A 19505-nucleotide genomic window follows, 5' to 3' on the forward strand; every position below is an offset into this window, starting at 1 on the left:
CTGATGTGGTCATATGCTTTCATGTGCAGGTGGAGCAGCCGGTGGTGGATATGCTCAAGTGATTCCCATGGAGGAGGTGAGACAGCAGCGAGGGTTGCAAGTCCCTCTCCCTCTGAGAGCGGTGGGCAGGCTGAGGTGGCCAAAGCAGCACTTGGTCGGTGGCTATGGTCTGCCCAGAGAATTGGGGGGGTCCTTGCCATCTCCACATGCCTGCTGTGTGATGTGGAGGGGCTGCAGAGCAGGGGTGCAAAAATGTTGCACAGGTACTGTACATGTTTGTAACATCTCAGCTATCCTTTCCATGCTTCCTGAGAAGAAAGCCCACTCTCCATTCATAACATAAAAGACAAAGAGCTGGCGGCTGCTGATTTTTTCCTTTTATAGCCACCTCTATTGCAAAAGAGAATGAGAAAGCATTACTTTTCTGGTGGAGCAGAAAAATGCAGGGAGGCCCAGGGCTGGTGGGTTGAGAAAATTTCTTTTTCAAATGTAGATTTAGTATTTCTTTTTAGCAGAAGTCACTGGGTGTGGCAAAATGGACTTGTTTGTAGCCAGACTGACCCTCCTGTGGTAGTGTGAGAATGCCCAGAATACTGCAGAGGGGCAAATACCACAACTTCAGCTAAATAAGTAAGAGGAACATAATTTGGCTCAACAACAGTGATGAAACAGAGAAGTTTCCTGTAAAAAATTGTTTTTCATAGGTATAGGCTGTTGGAAAGCTGCAGGGGCTGGGGGTCCCCATGGGGATGCACGTCCCACCCCCAGCCAGGAGCACCAGGACAGCCCCAGCCCCAGGCATCGGGCACCTCCCTGGGGATGGGCCAGGGCCAGGCCAGGACGTGGGCCTGGCTCAGCAGGGCTCATGGCTGGGCAGGGCTGTGGGGAGCTGGAAGCTGGCTTGGCCGTGGCATTGCTGACATGGGGTCACGGGCTGTGGGGGAGCCCCGGGGGGCAGTCAGGGCTGATGGGTGCTCCCCAGGCCCTGGCAGTGTCAAAGTGAGAGAATTGTTTTCTTGCCTCTATATTAGTCAGCAGCTGTTCTCTACCCACAAGTAAATGGATTTCTGTTGAAGATGGCATCATTCTTAGCCCTCTTTGAGGGCTTCTGAAAGTCACGTGCTGGCTTTGCAGTCAAAATACTCTCACTGAAAATAATGATGCTCTGACTGAAGTGTCCACCATTGCCTAACACAACATTCACGATGTAAAGCTACATGATCCATGAGTTTAGGAACAGGCTAGGTCAAGGACAAAGATGAAAAGTAGACCATGTAGTGTTTCATGTTGTTTGGCTGCTGTCATTTGCGCTGAGTGCCTTCCTTAGCCTCCCTCCCTTGTCCTCAGCAGGCTCAGCCATGTGCCCAGGGGCTTCAGCAGGCTGTAGTTGACAGCAGAGTTTTGTGTTGGTTTCCAGAGTGTAAAATGCAGTCAGATTCTCTGGGCAATGGGGCACGTAACAACAGTATGGCTAAGCTTATGCATTTATTCACAGTGCTTGTTTGGAAACGCACAATAGTTTCACTGCAGGAGAGTCTAATTTAGAGCTCAACAAAACCACTCCATGGCCCGAACGGGTGAAGTACCACCTTGAAAGTGCACAGCTGGTCCAGATGCGCCCTAGTGTAGGGCTTAGTTACAGTTTTGATCCCCTGTTGCACATGAGTGTGAGCACAGTCAGGAGCTGGTGTCTGTTGCTCAGTGCCCCTCCACAGTCAGTGCTGCACTGCAATTAAAACTGACCTTCTGCCTTCTTCTGTCAGAGATCCATAAAAAATACAGTACCTACGTAACACAAGTCCTAATCTAATCTAAACTACTGATTTCAGATTTTTCCACAGAACTTTGTTGGGCAAATTTTGTATCAGCAAAGTCCACGCCTGGTCAGCTATGGGCTGTTCTTCTGTGGCTAGCAGAAAGCTGGCATACATCCCCAAAGCCAGCACACATGGTGTGCTCCAGGGGATTCAGCAGAAATCTGCACCTCTGATCTGTGTCAAACAGTAAATGCTGACGGTAAATTGATTTAGTATTAATGATGTGGAACCATAGCCCTGGGCTTTTCATTCTTGGATCATTTAGCAAAGAATAAAGATGTCTGTGGCTTTATACAGCTAAACTAAGGGCAGTTTACTACGTACTCAGGTAAAAACAAGTCCTTTGTATAGCTCAGTGTATTTTCAGCCTGATAATATTTCATCTATGCTGATAGGTGACTAATCTGTGTTGCAACCTCAGGGAGATGGCAGGGACCGTTTCTGCTAATCTGTCTGAGATTAACGAATGAGTTAAATGGCTTCTTATAAAAAGATTTTGTTGGGGTTTTTACCTTCTAGTTCAATCTTCATTTGACTGGAGATATTCATGCTATAACTGCTGCGAATAATTTGCTGGCTGCTGCTATTGATGCTAGGATCTTGCATGAGAACACTCAGTCTGATAAGGTGAGAATTATTTTCTAATATCCACGTGGCATTTTTTTCATGTCAGTTTCTCAATAAACTACATTTCAAAGCAAAATAAGTTGGCTATCTTTTTATATTTTCACTGTGTGAACAGAAGCTATTGTGGAAGCCATTTTGTGTTCTGCTGGGAAAGTATGGTTATAGCATAAATTTTTTTATGGCATATAGATATCATAAGATAGTCTTTAAAGTAAGGATCTTATGCCCAGAACATTGTCAACTATTTGACACTGTTCTAAATAGTCTAAATAAAAAATGTGTTCTCTCTCCATAAATCTTATTCTTTTTAATAATTTGTATACTCCTTTTAAAGTTAAAAATTAGTCTTCTGATGTATAGTTGGGTATGATACACCTTAAGAAGAAGGGCTTATGGTGAAAATAAACTTCATCCTCTTCTTTCCGCTAAATCTGTTGTGACATTAACAGAAATGCTAACTCAAGTCTTTAAAGGCAGAAAGTAAAGGAAGGAGCCTCATTTTTTGACTGCAGTGTTAAAACTGAGCAGGGTTGTCATATTCCCTTTACTTGGTACGACACAAACGTGCATTTAGGCCAGTTGGCAAATGATAGTTATAGTTTGGATATTGGACTCTGGTTAAAGTTTTAAAGGGTTCCCAATTTCAAAAATTATACTTTTTTTCCTGTGAAACATAGAAACAATTTTAGTAATTGGATTTAGACTGTTAAATCATAGGTATTACTTAAGAACTACCACCTTCTTAGAATTTTTTTTTAAATGGCTAACAAGTCCAACATATGTGGTTGGGAAATTCTTACTGAAATTAGTCTAAATAAAATAAAAGCATTAACTTTTTATTTAAATAGTTCCTTGTTGTAACTTTTTTTGTTTTATTAACTTCTTGTGTGTTTTTTCTAGGCTTTGTATAATAGACTGGTTCCAGTAATTAATGGAGTGAGAGGATTTTCTGCTATTCAGCTTGCCCGTCTGAGAGTAAGTTGTTAATGTACTCTCTCCTCAATTAGAGTATCTCTTCATAAAATGCACTCTTGTTATGCAACTTTTTTTAATTGTTTGATGTATGGGGCCAAGTTTCTATAAACCTCCCTCACGAATTTATCAAGTCCAGGCTTTTTTCGAAAATCATCCTCCTTCAAGTAATAGGATTTGGGTCTGATATTATTTTCATAACCAACATTTTTCCTGTTCTTTTCTCCTGAAATAAACCAATAATGTTTTTAAATGCTGTGTCTTTCCTGATGAAATATTAGAGTTTTTAAAATACTTTTCCTATTATGGTAAAGTCAAGTTAGAAAGCTCACATTCTTTGGTTTTGCAATATTTTCTGGTTTTGAAAGTTTATTACAGCATATACTTCTGGGTTTTATTGATGTCAGTTTGACAGTGTTCGTCCTTTGAGGGGTAGAAGTACATTTGTGTACACAGTATAGCTTTACATCCCATCTTGCTTCCTGGATGCTTCCAGAAGAGCTTCCTGTGTAATTCATGTATGAATAACGTATCTGGATTTGAGCCTGCTATTCTGATAAATAATGAGAGTGCAACACGGTCAACTAGCATAGGGGAAGGAGAATATGAACCCCTTGAATATGACCCTTAAGGACAGCTTCGGTCTTCGGCTTCCAGTTCCATGTTTGTGGTAGGCTTTTGAGTCCTGACCAGTGTTGTGCAGAGTCACTGGATGGCAATGGATAGCTGCCAAGTGTGTACTTGGCATTGGGGGGTGGAAAGGAAGATAGAGGTAATGTCAGCTCCTGGTTTTGTTGTTGTTTTTTTTTTAAAAAAAGTTTCTCATCACATTTTAAGCTTATGTGCTGCTTGGTTGAAAGATGATAAACTAAAATGTGAATGATACCTGCTTGCCTCTATGGCATAGTAGATCTCACAGAATTTTCCATCAGAATGTTGGAGTATTTTTGTTTTGTCCTTGTTTACACTGTGTAGGGCAACAGGGGGAGGACAGGGAGCAGTTTGGTTATTCATGACGTACCAACTATCTCTGCAGGTGAAATGGATTTCTCTCTCCTCACATGAGCTGCAACTGAGTAAAAAAAAGTTCAGCTTTATAACATTCAAATATGTGCATCATAATTTCCAATATAACTGAATTATTTAGCTGTGAATTATTTTTATTGTAATGATGCCTTATACTGAAAAAAAAAAGAAAAAATCAAATGTTAAAAGGTATCTTATGCGGTGGGGTTACATTTTTTTTCCAAAGAGGATTATTAAGATTGAAACTCCTCCCTTACATGTGTGGTTTGGACTTGTAACTGCAGAAAGTCCCATGCAAATTTTTTATTTTAAACACCTTGTCTAACCTCAGGAGCTACCTTTCTCATTCCCTTGCTCCTCTGCTTCCCCCCCTCCCGCCCAGTAATTAGTAGCTCAATACCTCCTTACCTTACCTTCCTTACCTTACCTCATCTCTTTAACTACTTCTATCCCAGCCTTTTCTTTGTCTCCTTTTCCATGTCAGCTCTGTGTCTCACTCCTTCCCATCTGCATCCAGATCAGTCAGCTTTTTTTCTTGCTGCTTAGATCCAGTATAGATGTTGAGACCCTGGGGATAGGCTGCTTCCTTTGCAGTCCCAGTGCCCAGACCTTCTTGCAACAGCTGAAAGTTATAAAAATGACTGAAAATTTTGCTGTCAACCCTCTGTGGAAAAATGCTTTGGGCAAAATGCTCTGGAAAAATGTATCTGGGCAAATGCCTGATACACCAACCAGGAGGCATGAGCACTGAACTCTGACTGCCATCCCTCAGTAGTGATGCTAGTGGGATATTGCTCCCTTCTCAATCTGCCTATTTTCATAGAATTTGTAAGAAACTATCCCTTAACTGTGTCAAATTGGATTAAAATTTGCCAACAGATTAGAAAAATATGAATACAGGACTGGCAGTTGAGGACATAAGCCTTTCTTCATTGAAACCGGGGTGAAAAATCTTAGGGTACCAAGCATCAAAACTTCCAAGCCGTTCTCAACAGCTTTTTCCCTTCTCACTACAATGGGAAATGCCCCAGTGCCTGCATCCAGATTTGAAAGCATCCTTCACAGTCTGAGACCAATCTTCGAATAGGAGTGTAGTGAAAACAGTTTTAATACTCTCAAACGGATGTCCCCAGCTTTCTATAAATAACTGTTGGTTTAAATAGGGAACTAACTGTAGTAGCTCGTCAAAATTCAGTATTTTAAACTTTTAGATTTGCTTGATTTTTAGTCTTGAAGTGTAAGAATGTTGGTTAATTCACTGAGGAATGCTTTCTAATGCCAGAGAAAATTAAGACTTCTTTTCCCTGCTTAAGACAACAGTTTTCTGATCCATCTTTATGTTGATTCACCTAAAAAAAGGTTTGGTGTTGCTGAAATAGTGAATCTGTAAAAGCCAGGAGGTATTGGCTCATTCATGATAAGTGACTGAGTTTATGAATGATGGGCTCTTAAAACAGAAGTTTTTATTTTAATTCAAAGATGATTCACACAAGACAACTCATGGGTCTTTCAAAGACTTCCACAAACTAGAGCAAGCAATTAATTATCTTTTTAATAGCAACTGATGATGTTGAATTTTCTTTTTGGTTTACATTAAGAGTTTCTGCTGTGTAAGAAAGATTGTTACTTTAATGGCCTATGTATATTTCTCCTTTTTCTTTTCATTTCTCTATCTGTATTTGTCCATATTTTATTTACAGGTGGTTTCCTGTGTGTTTTTTTTTTTTAATAGTTTTGGTCCTGACATGCTTCTTTCCAAAATGCTTGCTAAAAGAGGGGGTGATAAGCCAGAGCAGCTATACCTTTTGAAGCAAAAAAAGCCACTTCATTACATTTCTTTAACTTGTTTTTGCGTAGAGGCTGGGAATAAACAAGACTGATCCTGGGACATTAACAGAAGAGGAGATTGGCAAATTTGTGCGCCTTGATATAGACCCATCTACCATAACATGGCAAAGAGGTAGGTAGTCAAAAAGCCTCATTTCAGCTTAGATTTAATTATAACTCATTTCCTAATTTGCTTAATTTTACATTAATCAGAGCTGTTTCTGCTCTCTAAGAACAACCCATCTGCAAGTGGGAAATGTGGCTGTATAACAAATTTGGATGCAGTACATTGCTCTAAACTTGGTCAACTATCTGTAGTAACTCAAGACACGCTAATATTCTGAAAGATACATCCCTTGTTTCTCTCACATTAGATAATACATCTCAAAACATACCAAAGTGGCTTTTTTGTGCATTTTGCAAATCCTACCCTTTTTTTTTTTAACCATGACTATTATGGTTTTAGATTATTTGTACTTACTCTGCTTGATTTTGATCCCTGATTTTGGTCCCTCATCCTCCCCAGCTCAGCAGTCTGGGTAGCTCAGAGACTAAACAGGCCTCACAGATTATGTGTTTTTCCTGTTTTTAAAGTGTCTTGAGTTGCTTGCTTTGTTAGGAAGAAGAGATGAAAGATGTGGTGCAGTTTCAACTATGTATGCCAAGCAAACCCACGTCCACTCTCACACCCTTAGACAACTCCCCTCTGCATTTTCCAGTTCTAGTGCTGGGTTAAATTTCAGTGTTTACCTCAACTTCTCTATCTCTTTCTTTTTTAAGCAAGTAAACTCTGCATAAAGTTTTGAGCTAAATTCCATTGGATTTTATTTTCTTCTCAGTTCTCAAACACCAAAGTTTTATTAGGTAAAAATCACTGTTAAGTGGAACGTATTGTGATGCTCAGAGAAATAAGGTGAATCTATTGAGAAGTGAGGAGTCTTGGCCATGCTTTATTATGCCCTTTGTGTGTGTCATCTCAGACTTGGGATACTTTTCTCAAGACAATACTGAGGGATGTGGCATAAGATGTTTTTTATTAATCACACAGTATGTCTGGAAAAGACCTGTATTAGGATGAAGGAGTAATATAAATATTTAGTGTAGTAAGACTCATCATTTTTATCAGCACAGGTTTGGGAGGAGGCAATATTACTCAATAGCTTAACCTCCAGCAAGTTATTTAATTCATCTCAAACAATGTTAGTGAAACTTCTATTCCGCACAACTCTATATGATGTATATATTGTAAACATTTAAGGAAGAGAATTGGTTTTAGGAATGTTTTAGATAACTTGGAAAATGTTTTACTTGGGACTGTTTCTACAATTCATATGTCTGTGAAGCTTGTTATGTACAAGGGAATTTGTAGAGCAGAAAAGAAAGCTATCAGATTGTCTGCAAATCATTTTAGTCAGGACCTGTTTCCTTAGAAGTGTCACAAGCTTAAAGTTCGTTGTCATCTCATACTAACTTGAACAAGTGCAACATTCGGAAAAGAAGGGAAGTCTCCTCCTACTTACCCTTCCCCTGGTATTCAGATCCTGTTTGTATCTCTAGAGGAAAAGGAAGTAGATACATTAAACCTAACACTTGGTTGAACCTAAACTTTCCTGAAATGTTTCCTTTGGGCAAGGAAGGAAGAAAATTTGGAGAAGGCATGCTGATCTCCCAAGCAAAAACTTAGCCCTTCTCCTCCTGGGAAGCTCAATCTCATGAGCAGCCTTAAGCAGACCTAAATGTCTTTCCTGCCTAGCCAGACCTCTTCAAAACTTGAGCTGAAATATCTAGCTCTAATTAGAAACACTTCCTTTCCAAACTAGTAATTTTTCCAAGATACTGCTTTTGTGGCAAAATCAGTTATTTCTTATTTTACTACTGTTAAGTGCAGCTGTTGGAATCTTCCTGGAGAAGGAATTCTGACCATGGTGAGAAAGCTGGTGTATCCCAGTGACCAGAAAGAGTTGCAGGGGTAGTTATAAATTCATGGTTAGGGTGTTAATGTCATGATTTCACTAGGAAAGGCCAGATAAAAAGCAACTCAGTGGACAGGCTATCCTCAGATCAGAATTCAAATGGCACAAAAACATTAGTAAAATTGTCAAATGCAAGGAGGCATCTGTGTTGTCTCCTTGCCTTTAAGATTCAGCTCAGTTCAGTTAGTTCACAGATTGACAAAAGCCCTTCTTTGTCCCACAAAATGTAAACACATGAAAAATATTAACTTGTCACAAATCTGTCTTTTATAGCATCATCAGATGCCTTTGTTAGATACGTCTTATGAAATTTGGGCAATAGGAGGCAAGCCATATGGTACCACAGCTTGGTGTGAGGCTACTCTTTCCATATACCGGCCTCTGTTCTGCAATTTCTGCCAGCCAGTACTAGTATCTTAGAGTATGACTGTGTATAAATAGAAACCAAAATGAGTTAACCAAATTTGTGTTGCACCATCCCTTAAATGGAATTCCTGAAGAAATTAGGGGCCTAAATACCATGTAGTGGGAAGAAGGTATTTACCACAGCCCCATGAGAAATGCCCAAGGAGGGGAAGCGGCTTAAACCTTGCTTTTCTCCCAACTCACTCACAACCCTGAAGTGAGGTTGTGTAGGATTGAGATTCAAATTACCTCTTGTTCTTGCGTATTTGTGTCATCCTTTTCTGTACAGACAAATTTGTTTATCTCCAAAAGCAGTGGAAAAAGTTGGAGGAGGTGATTTCACTAACCTTTAGTACAGACGACTTCTCTGGAGGTTCCTTGATTCTCTGCTTCTAAATGAACAGAGCTTAAATCTACAACTAACAGAAGATTGACCTGATTGCCAAGCTACAGGCTGAACCAATCAAGGGTACCTTCCACCCTTTCTCTTAGGGTTGGTGCAAACTGAAACATTTGTAGGGCTGAAGAGCCCATAAGAAAGAGAGAGCCTATTTTTGCATTCTGTAGGGATTGCCATTCCTGGGTCTTGGGGTTCGGTCTCATTTTCTAGCAAAGAGAAACGTCCTTCTAGTGTTTCATCCTAAGAAACATCCTGATCAGTTCTCAGCAGATGAGAGCGCTCTTTGATTATTCTTAGCCCTTCCTTTTGGTTTCTACAAAGGCACGTTTGAAGTTGAGTGTTGTCAGTGCAGAATTGGAGAACGTGCCTTGCGATGATTATTAGTGAAGTGAGCAATTCCACAAGATGGTTTGGACATGCCCTTGCAATACCAAAAGTGTTTCCAGGTTAGAAATACAATTGTCTGAAATTGAAGTTGTGTTAAATAGCAGATGGTTGGTCTTGGCAGTTTTAAAAAAACTTCCTTTGAATGCTGTGCAGCTGAATGTGGAGCTGGTTACTGTGACGTGCAAGAAAGTGACTTGTCTGGAAGAACCGATCTGACAATATAATCATCCTTTGAAAGAGAAACAGACCAAGTTTAACCTATACCATGCAGTCTTAAAATCAATTCTTAACAAGTCGATGATGAAGGAAATGATTTGAAGTAGGTCTGAGGTGCATTGTATCTACTAAGAAAGATTTTTCTTATGTAGGTAAAATATTAATTTGTAGATTAGAATACTAAGAATCTTTTAACATCAAATACTGTTCAGAGAAATTGTATGTGCATTATTTCAATCTGTCATCTAAAGGTATCAACAAGAAGAGACAAATGAAGTCAGTGCTAATGCTAACATGCAGGAGCATGGCTGTCGATACACTGTTCATGCAGCTGAATCTTAAATGTATAACAACAGGTATGCCTGGAAAAACCCAGATCTTTTAAGTGCTTGTTTAACACATTTTGCTTTTGCTGTTCTCTTATTTCAGTGGTGGATACAAATGACAGGTTCCTGCGCAAAATAACAGTGGGGCAGGCAAATACAGAGAAAGGATTTGTCCGTCAGGTATGTAAAGGCAGTTACTATACTTCATTCTGGACAGACTTTGCTTTAGAGGCTGAGAGATGTTTCTGCAGTTCTTTCAGCATACTTCTTTGAATTGCAATGCTAACATCTGTTGCTGTTGTATAATATTCTTGCAGTGAAACTGATTATGTTAATGAGTAACTGGGTCTGAAGTTTCAGAAACAAAAACCAACACATATTGCACGGTGTTGAAAGCACTTGAAAAAATTGCATATGTTAGGGGTTCAACATTGCCATACTATGAGTATAAAAGGTGCCCTTATGACCTTGTACGATTAATTGGTATGATTTTTCTTACTTTTTTAATAAGTTCCTCAAACTATTTATGTAATATTTATATAATTTAAATTACATTTAAGCCTAATGTTAAAAAACTGGGGGAGGGGTGGGTTATGTGGTGTTGGTCCTGTTGGTGAGGACTGAACAGGATCATTAGCTTTTTATTCAGAGTTTTCATTTCCCTGTCATGCATCTCAGCTTTGGGATCTAAACTGTAAGAGCTTTGACCATGTGCTTCATTTTAATATGTGGGTTTGAAGGGGTAGTTCATAAAATGAGCATGTGTGTATTTTCACGTAGTGTAAAAAGCTTACCTACATTACTGTGTGAGTATGGAAGTTTATTAATGAACTTACTGACAAATTGAAACCCAGACTTTTCCAACACTATCTGACAAGTGGTCCTGGTGTCACGTCGGTAAATCCGTTTCTGAAACAATGCAGAGTGGAACAGCAATGCCAGGTGGAACAAACTCATTGTGATGATGCGGAGTTGCTCCTAATTCGGTGAAGATATTGTAATCTAACATTCTGGATCATGAAATTAATGAGGTTCTGACTATTTTGAGGTGAAGTAAATAGCTATTGTGGTAGAGATAAGGCTTTAATTCATTTTGGAAATCCTGTCTTTAATTTTTCTTTATTATTTCAGACCTCTTCTAGACTTTATGCCTAAATAAAGAGACTGAAAAATAGTGCTAATGTCTTTGCTCAGTTCAGCAGGTAAAGCAGTCAAATTGGAGAGAACAACTTAAAAGAGAAATCATAGAATCATAGAAGGGTTTGGGTTGGAAGGGAACTTAAAGATCATCTGGTTTCAACCCCTCTGCCATGGGCAGGGATACCTTCCACTAGAAATGCTCGCTTGTTTTGATTTTAAACACACTGGATAGAGACTTTTCTGTCTTTAACTTACAGAAAACTCAATTTTAGCTAACAATCATCTCTAATAATGGGCAGGGACTACAAAATATTGTACTTGGTACAAGTTCCTTCAACACTTGAGACATTTTCCTATGTTTAGATTTGTTTCAGTGACTCAGTGTGATTATTAGCTTTGAGCCAGGTTCTGCTAGCCTTATTGTGCAGCATTTTACTGCTGTAATTATGGTGCTGAGTTGAACATGGGTTGTTCTGTTATAGAACACTAGTTGACATATGGCCATCAAATGTTGCTTCTGTGCTCTTTCGGCTAAAATGACCTTGATGCTTTCAGTTTTGATGTGCTGGACTGATGCATATCCATTCACATTTTAACATGGACTTAGTGACTCAAGAAATAGAGAACAGTTAGGAAAACTCATTTCAGAGCCTAGCCGGAGATCCAGAGAAAACAGGACTTCATAGTTAACAGATGCATTTTATAAATATTTGGAGTGATGTTCTAGCACTCTTAAAATCAATAGCACCTGTGTGTAATGGCAGAGCACAGCAGGCACAAAAGTCTGCATTTTAATGAACAGGGATGCTGTGGTTTCTAAAGAGTATTACATGACTGATGCCCTTGATCCTGCAATTGAATCCATGTGGGTGGATCCTTTCATCAATAGAGAACTGGCTTTACAGCTAAGGCTTCTGTCAGCACTTCATAGGTGTATAAAGGTTATTAGAGTTAAAATAGCACCTGCTACCACAGTCTTTTGTGCCTGTTTTTTCAATTAAATATTATGTCACGCTTTGAGCATCTACCTGTGCCTGTTTGGGTCTATATAGAAACAATGATAATAAAAACTTTTTTTTTGATCTCCTGATAAATATCCTGATATTAGATAATATTCCAGTATATGAGAAATTTTTCATATTCATAGAGTCCTCAGGCTTATTTCCTGTCTATATATGCTGCAATGACTTACCAGGGACATCCTTAACTTCAGAAGATAGTAGCATCCACGTCATCATAACGCTAACAGTGTTCATTGTGTACCCCGCTATTCTGTTCTGTATAGAACTGCTTCCAGGGAATACAGAAAATCTGTTTTGTAACTTCAGCATTTCATTTGAATTCCTATGCTGAAAACCTCAATTACAGGATTATTTTTTGTTTTCCATGGTATATATCTCTCCCTGTCTGTGCCCAATGCAGAATAGTGCTCAGGTGTCTTCAGAAGTTTTGACTAACGTGCAAGTACATAGAGGTCAGCCTGAGTAGGGCTGCTCTGGGCTGTAGTTGTCAATATAGAACCTAAAAGCAGGAACATAGGCTAGATAAAGGGCAGAGGCTGCTAAAGCACTAGGCAAATGGGTAGGAGTGGTAATAGTGAACAAATCTCTATGTAGATGCTTCTTAAGAATAGGCAAAGCCCTTGATTTGAACAGACTCCTCTGGTATTAGTCAGTATGGGATACATCTGGTAGAGGTCTGACATAGAAATAGTCTTGGGAGCTTTTATTTTCATAGCTAGCAGTAGGATGTTTGTTACTACATTTTTTTTCTATTAGACTTTAATTGCTGGAGAGATTACTAAACAAGCTGTAGTTCTTGTTTACCCCCAACATTGCATTCTTATCACATAATACATGAGTAACTTTGCCTTTTTTCTCTGTTTATGTTCTGACACCATGTGGCCTAATTTACTAATAGTAAATTAGTACAAGTACTGCTAACGTATACCGCAAGCTCTTAGAGGTAAGGACCACAGCTTATGTTGTGCTAAAATACTGCACAATATGGACATATTCCTACAGGAGCAATAAAACTGATGTCACAGATAGTTCTTGGGTGTTTTTAACTTATATATTGGTTCATTTTAAAAAAATATGGGTGACATTTTACATTATCATAGGTCAAGCACAAGACCTAGCAGCATAGACTCTAAATTTTTAGTTTATGTAGAAAAAGAATGATCAAATGTAACAAGAATGCTTTTGAAACCAGAATAAAAAAACTTTTGGAGAGCATTACAGAAAAAAACCGACCAACACAATGTTGTGTTCATGCCAGTAAAGCTCAAAACACATCTGGTGATTTTCTTTTTTGCCACAGAAAAAAAAATTCTTGCTCCTACAGGGAGCTTCTGCTAAGGATAATGTGAGCCAAGGGACTAAGCACTCTGCAAGGCTGGTCCCCAAGTAAATGAAGTGTAACAGAGGACATTAATGAGGGACTATAAACAAGGCGTTTCAAGTTACTCTAGTCTGAGTAATCACAAAACCTGTGGGTTACAGTTTAGAACTTGTTTGAATTCCAGTGTGAAATCTGTCTTTCCCGGGTCTATTCCTGATGATTCCCTGTGAGTATTTGACCTGACTTTGATTTGGTCCGTGATTCTCACTTCTATTTTACAGGCTCAGTTTGATATTGCTGTTGCAAGTGAAATTATGGCCATCCTGGCACTTACCACCAGCCTGCAAGACATGAAGGAGAGGCTGGGGAAAATGGTGGTGGCTAATGACAAGAAAGGAGAACCAGTAACAGCAGAGGATTTGGTAAGTTCAGTGCTGTAGGCCTGTGAATAACCTCTGATGAGTGTTTGGCCTCTTGAAGCATTAGAAAGGCAGGTGCATGCCAAGGATTTTGCTTTGAGCAGCACAGTCAGATATCAAAGCAAGTTCACCTTCTGGGCCAAAACTTGCTTACAATGAGAACAAGATGTAGAACTCATTTCTCCAACTCTCTGGTAACATCTGGTTCAGGAAGTCTCTGGTCTCCATAACCTACTTGGATAGTTCTCTGCAGTTCTTAAGGCAAACAAATCTGGTGTTGGAGGGAGTCAAGAGTGCGGGCTCCTATTTGAGAGAGCTGGTAATGTTTGCTACTGTACTTGTAAAGTGGGCTCAGATGTTACGATGATAGTTGGATAGTTGCCACATGAATGCTTATACCACTAAATCAGAATGGAAACAAAATATTCTTAATTCATAGGTTCCTGATAGTGCTTGGGACAGGGCTATCTCTTCACGTCATTCAGACGTTTTCTTCCTTACCTTACCTTCCTTACCTTCATTAGTTAGTTGCTGTTTCCTCATTCCCTACCTCAACTTCTGAAAGAAGTCAATATGTTTTGCCTTTACATCAAATTTTAGCCCTTATAGCCAGGCTGTGATTCAGTAAACAATGGTTGGAAGATCACGCATTTGTGTACGGCAGATTCTGGTGCAGCAGAAGCTACCGGTTAACCCTTACAATCCAGCTGTACGCCAGGAGTAGGCTCACTGTGGTTGGCACTAGTTTCCTGTAACATCACATTCCTCGAATTCTGAAGCATAATTGCTCAATTAAGTTCATATACTGAAGATTGGCAGCACACCTTAAACGCAATAAATATGATAATGCTTTGCTTTTGTGCTTTCTTTGTCCTCTAAATACATCCTTATAGCAACTGTGATATCTCTAGGAGCTGTGCTTTCATGCCACTCTACTGGCACTGACTGCCTGTATCACAGAGACCATGCATGTTTTTTCCTGTTTGTCACTTTTATGTGGACATCTGCACAAACTTACTGCATTTTTAGAATGAGCAGAGAAACCAGTATCCTGCCTTGTCAGCAAAGATAGTAAATCCACAAGCTAGGAGTACCTTCACAGCCTTAATAGATTTCAGTTTAATAAGTAAATGAAAACATAATATCTAGCTTGCCTGGATTTAAGATTGAAATTAATATAAGGGTACCAAAATTTCTAAGTACAGTCATCATTAAAATTCAAAGCAAATCAACTACTCCCAATTACGCAGGAGGCATGAAGAACTACAGTTAATATTCTAACTATTTGAAGTTTTGATTTTCCTTTTCAATTGCATAACTTTGTCTTGGCCAAATCTAGGGGGGTGGGGAATGAGTTACCTTATAATACATATGCAAAAACTTTAAAATAATTCAGTGTCAGAATTAAAACTACATTTGAAACATGCAACTTTAATCTTGATGCTACTTTCGTATGAAGGTACTTTTAATATATTAATATTGCAAAATATTTAACCTGTCTTCAACCACTTAATGCTACTAGGCTTGATGAATGAAAGCAGTTGCTTTTCTGTACTCTGTTTTGTGTGTTGTTGCTCTGTGGAAATATAATGTTAGGGCTGAAAATACGAATAGTGCATAAAGAACTTGAAAATTTTTTCCACTATGTCCCTAAAGTGAAAGTAGTGCTCAGCAAAATGTCTGTTACTAATTCAGTTTTCTTGGCTTTTTTAAATAAAATTTCTGATGCTTAGCATCTCAATCATTCGATAATGTCACTTGTGCTGAACATATGTTTCTAGTTCGTCTTTAAAGCGGTATTCTATATTATACACTGGAAGAACTGCCCAGAAAAAAAAATAACAAAAATTCATCACAGTGTCAAGGGTATGTGTTTTGACCATCTGCAGCCATGCTGCTGCCTTTCTTTTTCCTCTGCAGGTTCTCTTCTTCATACCATGCATAGGGAGGACTTGGGTACGTATCATGATTGTGAGGTGCAGAAACTCCTACCTCCTTTGTTGTGGAATGTGTTACAAATGAAGATGAGAACTATGGGAAGAACAGTTGGTTATGGTTAAGGCAGAAAAGTGCCTTTCTGGAGAGTTGAATTCTATTCCTGTGTTTTTCATAAAGCTTATGTGTGATGCTGTGTCCATACAAACTGATTCGTACAGTACATGAAGAGCTGTGCGTTCCTCAATCTGGCTTGATACCCAGGAGCTAAACAGCTGAAATCTGTGGGAAGAGTGAAACACCACAAAGAACCTTGAACCAGGAGAAATTATTTTATGTTGCCTCAGGTTGAGCATCCAAATTTGGTGAATACTTTTGAGTTTGATCCGTGTGTATGCCTGTTTCTCTTCTGAAAACAGGACCAATTATTAATTTCGGCAGACTTATTGATGAAGAAGCCAGATGCTGTGGTGTTGGGATTTAAGAAATGTCAAAAAGGGAAATTAGTAGTGGGTTTTCTTACTAAGATTTCTTTATCGAATTAAATACCGGTTACTTTGTACAAGGGGAGAGAGCTTACAAATAACTGTACTGCACTTGTGAGAGTGTACTGTATAAAGGAGGAGATGTATAATCAAAGACCATACCGTGTCATAAATTCATATGTACAAAGATAAATTTCAGTTCTATCAGGTGGAATTTAATCTCTGTTCCTGATTTCTTCCCACAGGTGGTCAGTCTGTTTCAACAGCTTGCAGCTAAACCTACTGTTTCTAGACTTTAAATGCACTATCTACTCTTCCCCCTGCTGCTTGTGCTGCCTATGTTGTTACTATGCTTCTGCAAGCCCAATTTTTGACCCCTCTTCATTTGGATTGTGTAGGTTGTATCTTCTTGTATGTGTTAGGAAAGGATTCCTGTAGGATCCAGGAGAAGAGATCCTTGTTTGTGGCCCAGATGTTCACACCCAGAGCTGGTCCAGCCTGGTGCAGACTGTAGATATGGTTGTTACACCCTAGGCTGTAAGCACACTGCAGGAAAAACTATCTGGGCAGGATTGGAGTAAGGCTAAGCATTCATTAATGAGTATCTGAACTGTAATTTTTGTTTTTCCGAGGTTTATGTCTTGAACAAATTTTCAGGTGTGGTAAGAGGTTTGATCTGAAGCCATTCTTCACCTGAATTTTCATCCTTCTTTCAAGTCAGGGTCAGAGAGGAGGTAAAGCTTTATAGCTTGGAAAGAAAAGATCTCAAGACAACTGTTCTTGGAAAAACAATATACATGCTTTTCCAAGAACAGTTCGATCATTTTGATATAAATGTTCATAAAACAAGATCAAGTTTAAAAGCTTGAATCTGTCATAGCCACTTGACATGGAACATTTTAGCCCAAAGAACTGCAACTGCCTATAGTTTTAACAAATTTTAAAGGGAGCTTTATCATGGGAAGTATCACACAACCTGAATGATGGGTGGTGGTCAGTCCTACCTGTCACTTAAAAAAAAACCCTGGGTTTCATGTTTTATATATACTGCCCAGATTGAATATATGCAAGTTTAAATGTTTGACAGTAGTCTTTAGTTCACTGGAATCTATGTGAACCAAAACCACAAAACCCTTCTCCGTGATTTGTTTCCAGATGTACACACAATATACTCCATGAAAACACAATTGCTCTTAATATTGAATTTATATGCAATATATTTATAAAAATACAACAGTAAAACCTAAAATACACATTGGCAGATATAAACCAGATGCAGAGGCAGGCTAGGAATAATAGAAAAAAGATAAATTGAATATTGCATGAATTGAGAAGACTCCTTCCACAAGAGTAATGGATTAAATATCTGTCCTCTGTAATGGAACATACAGAAGTCTTTGCCAAAATGTGGTGATCATTGTGCAGTATTTTGAAGACTAAATTGCTTTTTGGCTTTCACAGTGTAGTAGAATTTTGATGGACACATGCCATATCTTTATGTGAAATTAAATGAGTATATATGCCCTAGATCAGTATTTCAGCAGCTATGAAAAATATTAAATAAATATGTCACTATTTTTTTAAATAAGACCTCTTCCTAGCTTACTTTCTGTGCCATGCTGTTAGATTTCAGTAATTCCAGGACCAAAAAAAATACCTTTGTATTTACTTTCATAAATGATCTGTCAGCTGAATATCTTTTGTTCTCTGATTCATGAGAAACATTGTGTACATACTTCACTTTAAACACAAGTGGTTGCAGTTCTTCTCAGCTTGCAATTAAGGGTTTAGTTTTTTACAGAACTGTTACTGCAGAAAAATTCTATCATTGTGTTAGGGACTGTAGTTTCAAATGAAGGGAAGTTACAAGTACTTCATTATTTTTCTTATCACAAAAAGGGTTTTTCTCTGCCTTCTGGTCTGTGTAACCCTTATTCATTTCACAGTAGTTATTCTCAATCACCTTCCTTGCCATCTAATGCTGGCTTTCATTTCCACTCTTGCTAGACTTCAGAGACCGCTCCACTGGAAGTTATTTTGGTATTTTGGTTTTTCATCTAAGTTTGCCTTCCTTGTGTCACGTGTGCAATTTATTTTCTGCTCTATGATCTTTGCTGTCATGGGGAGCATACCTGCCCCAATGGCTGGTGGATAGATGGAAGATGGAAGGGGTATTATTTTCAGAAGTACTTGGGATCAGTTCCAGGAGGGAACCAAATAGTTTGTGTCTGTGTATGTTTGGTTCAGAGTCCTACTTCTGTCTTCTGACAGTGAGTTAGTGGAAAGCTAATGAACCTTGGGCTCTCACATGCTTAATTGGTATGTAAGTGTCCAAGCCTCTAATTCTTTTTTGAAAAATTTAACTACCTTCTCTGAACTGGAAATTGGAACCTGATTCCTTAAATAGCTTTGAGAAGGAGATCTGGGAATTTGGGTGAGCTGTGGGAATTGTTTGCTAGCTGCTTGGAGAACTGGGGATACGAAGGAATGAAAACTTTATTCTGATCGTCATGTCAGATAGATATGAAAAATGTATTGGCTGTTTAGCTTTTAAAGACTGTTTTTGACACCAAACCTGTGTAAGAACCATGGAGGGCAGATAGACATGATGTGTGCTAATTGGAGCTTTTGCATCTTTTTTCTTTGCTTTCGGTTTCAGATACAATGTGTTGTTGTGTCCAGAATGCATATCTAATATGGATGAAGCTTCCAAAAAAGTTAAAATGCATAGGAAGTATTTTTTGTTTCACTATTTTTATCAAATTGGTGAAGAACTATCAGAAAGTAAAGGAGACAGGATTTGAACCATTATTGTCTAGGAGGGGAGAAGAATGTGTCCTGATTTTATTTTTATATTTTTTAGAAATAAACAGCCGCCTTTCCAGCCAACATGGCTTGGGTCAGCAAATAGCTCTTTGCATGCTTGCTTTGAATGAGCCGGTGGTCTCATCCAGTGTGAAGTAGACAATGGAGGCGCCTGGCATGAGTCCGCACTTGTTAGTCGTTAGGCAGATTTCCCAAAAAGAGTGTTAGGGCTGATCTATGGCTGCTCAGGTAGTTAACCTTGCAACTGACCAGTTGGAAGATCTGATGTAAAGTTTTCTGTTTGGCTTTAGCTATTAAAATTGCCTTTTTTTGTGGTAGGATTGTAAACTATCTCAGCGTTCATGCGCTGAAAATTATCAGCAGCTGTTTCTCTTTTAGCGT

The 19505-nt window shown here is 38.8% G+C and overlaps 1 protein-coding gene across 4 annotated transcripts in view; it reads left to right on the plus strand.

The window, feature by feature from the left end:
• Nucleotides 1–19505, plus strand: part of MTHFD1L (methylenetetrahydrofolate dehydrogenase (NADP+ dependent) 1 like) — a 161554-nt gene that overhangs the window by 38421 nt on the left and 103628 nt on the right. For all 4 annotated transcript variants that reach the window (XM_064447033.1, XM_064447034.1, XM_064447035.1 and 1 more), the window contains 6 exons: nt 30–76; nt 2337–2444; nt 3345–3419; nt 6300–6402; nt 10080–10156; nt 13741–13881. In XM_064447033.1, coding sequence (XP_064303103.1) covers nt 30–76; nt 2337–2444; nt 3345–3419; nt 6300–6402; nt 10080–10156; nt 13741–13881 — 551 coding nt within the window. The remainder of the gene's footprint in view (nt 1–29; nt 77–2336; nt 2445–3344; nt 3420–6299; nt 6403–10079; nt 10157–13740; nt 13882–19505) is intronic.

Source organism: Phalacrocorax carbo, chromosome 3 (assembly GCF_963921805.1).
Source record: "Phalacrocorax carbo chromosome 3, bPhaCar2.1, whole genome shotgun sequence".
In the NCBI taxonomy this organism is placed as follows: Eukaryota; Metazoa; Chordata; class Aves; order Suliformes; family Phalacrocoracidae; genus Phalacrocorax; species Phalacrocorax carbo.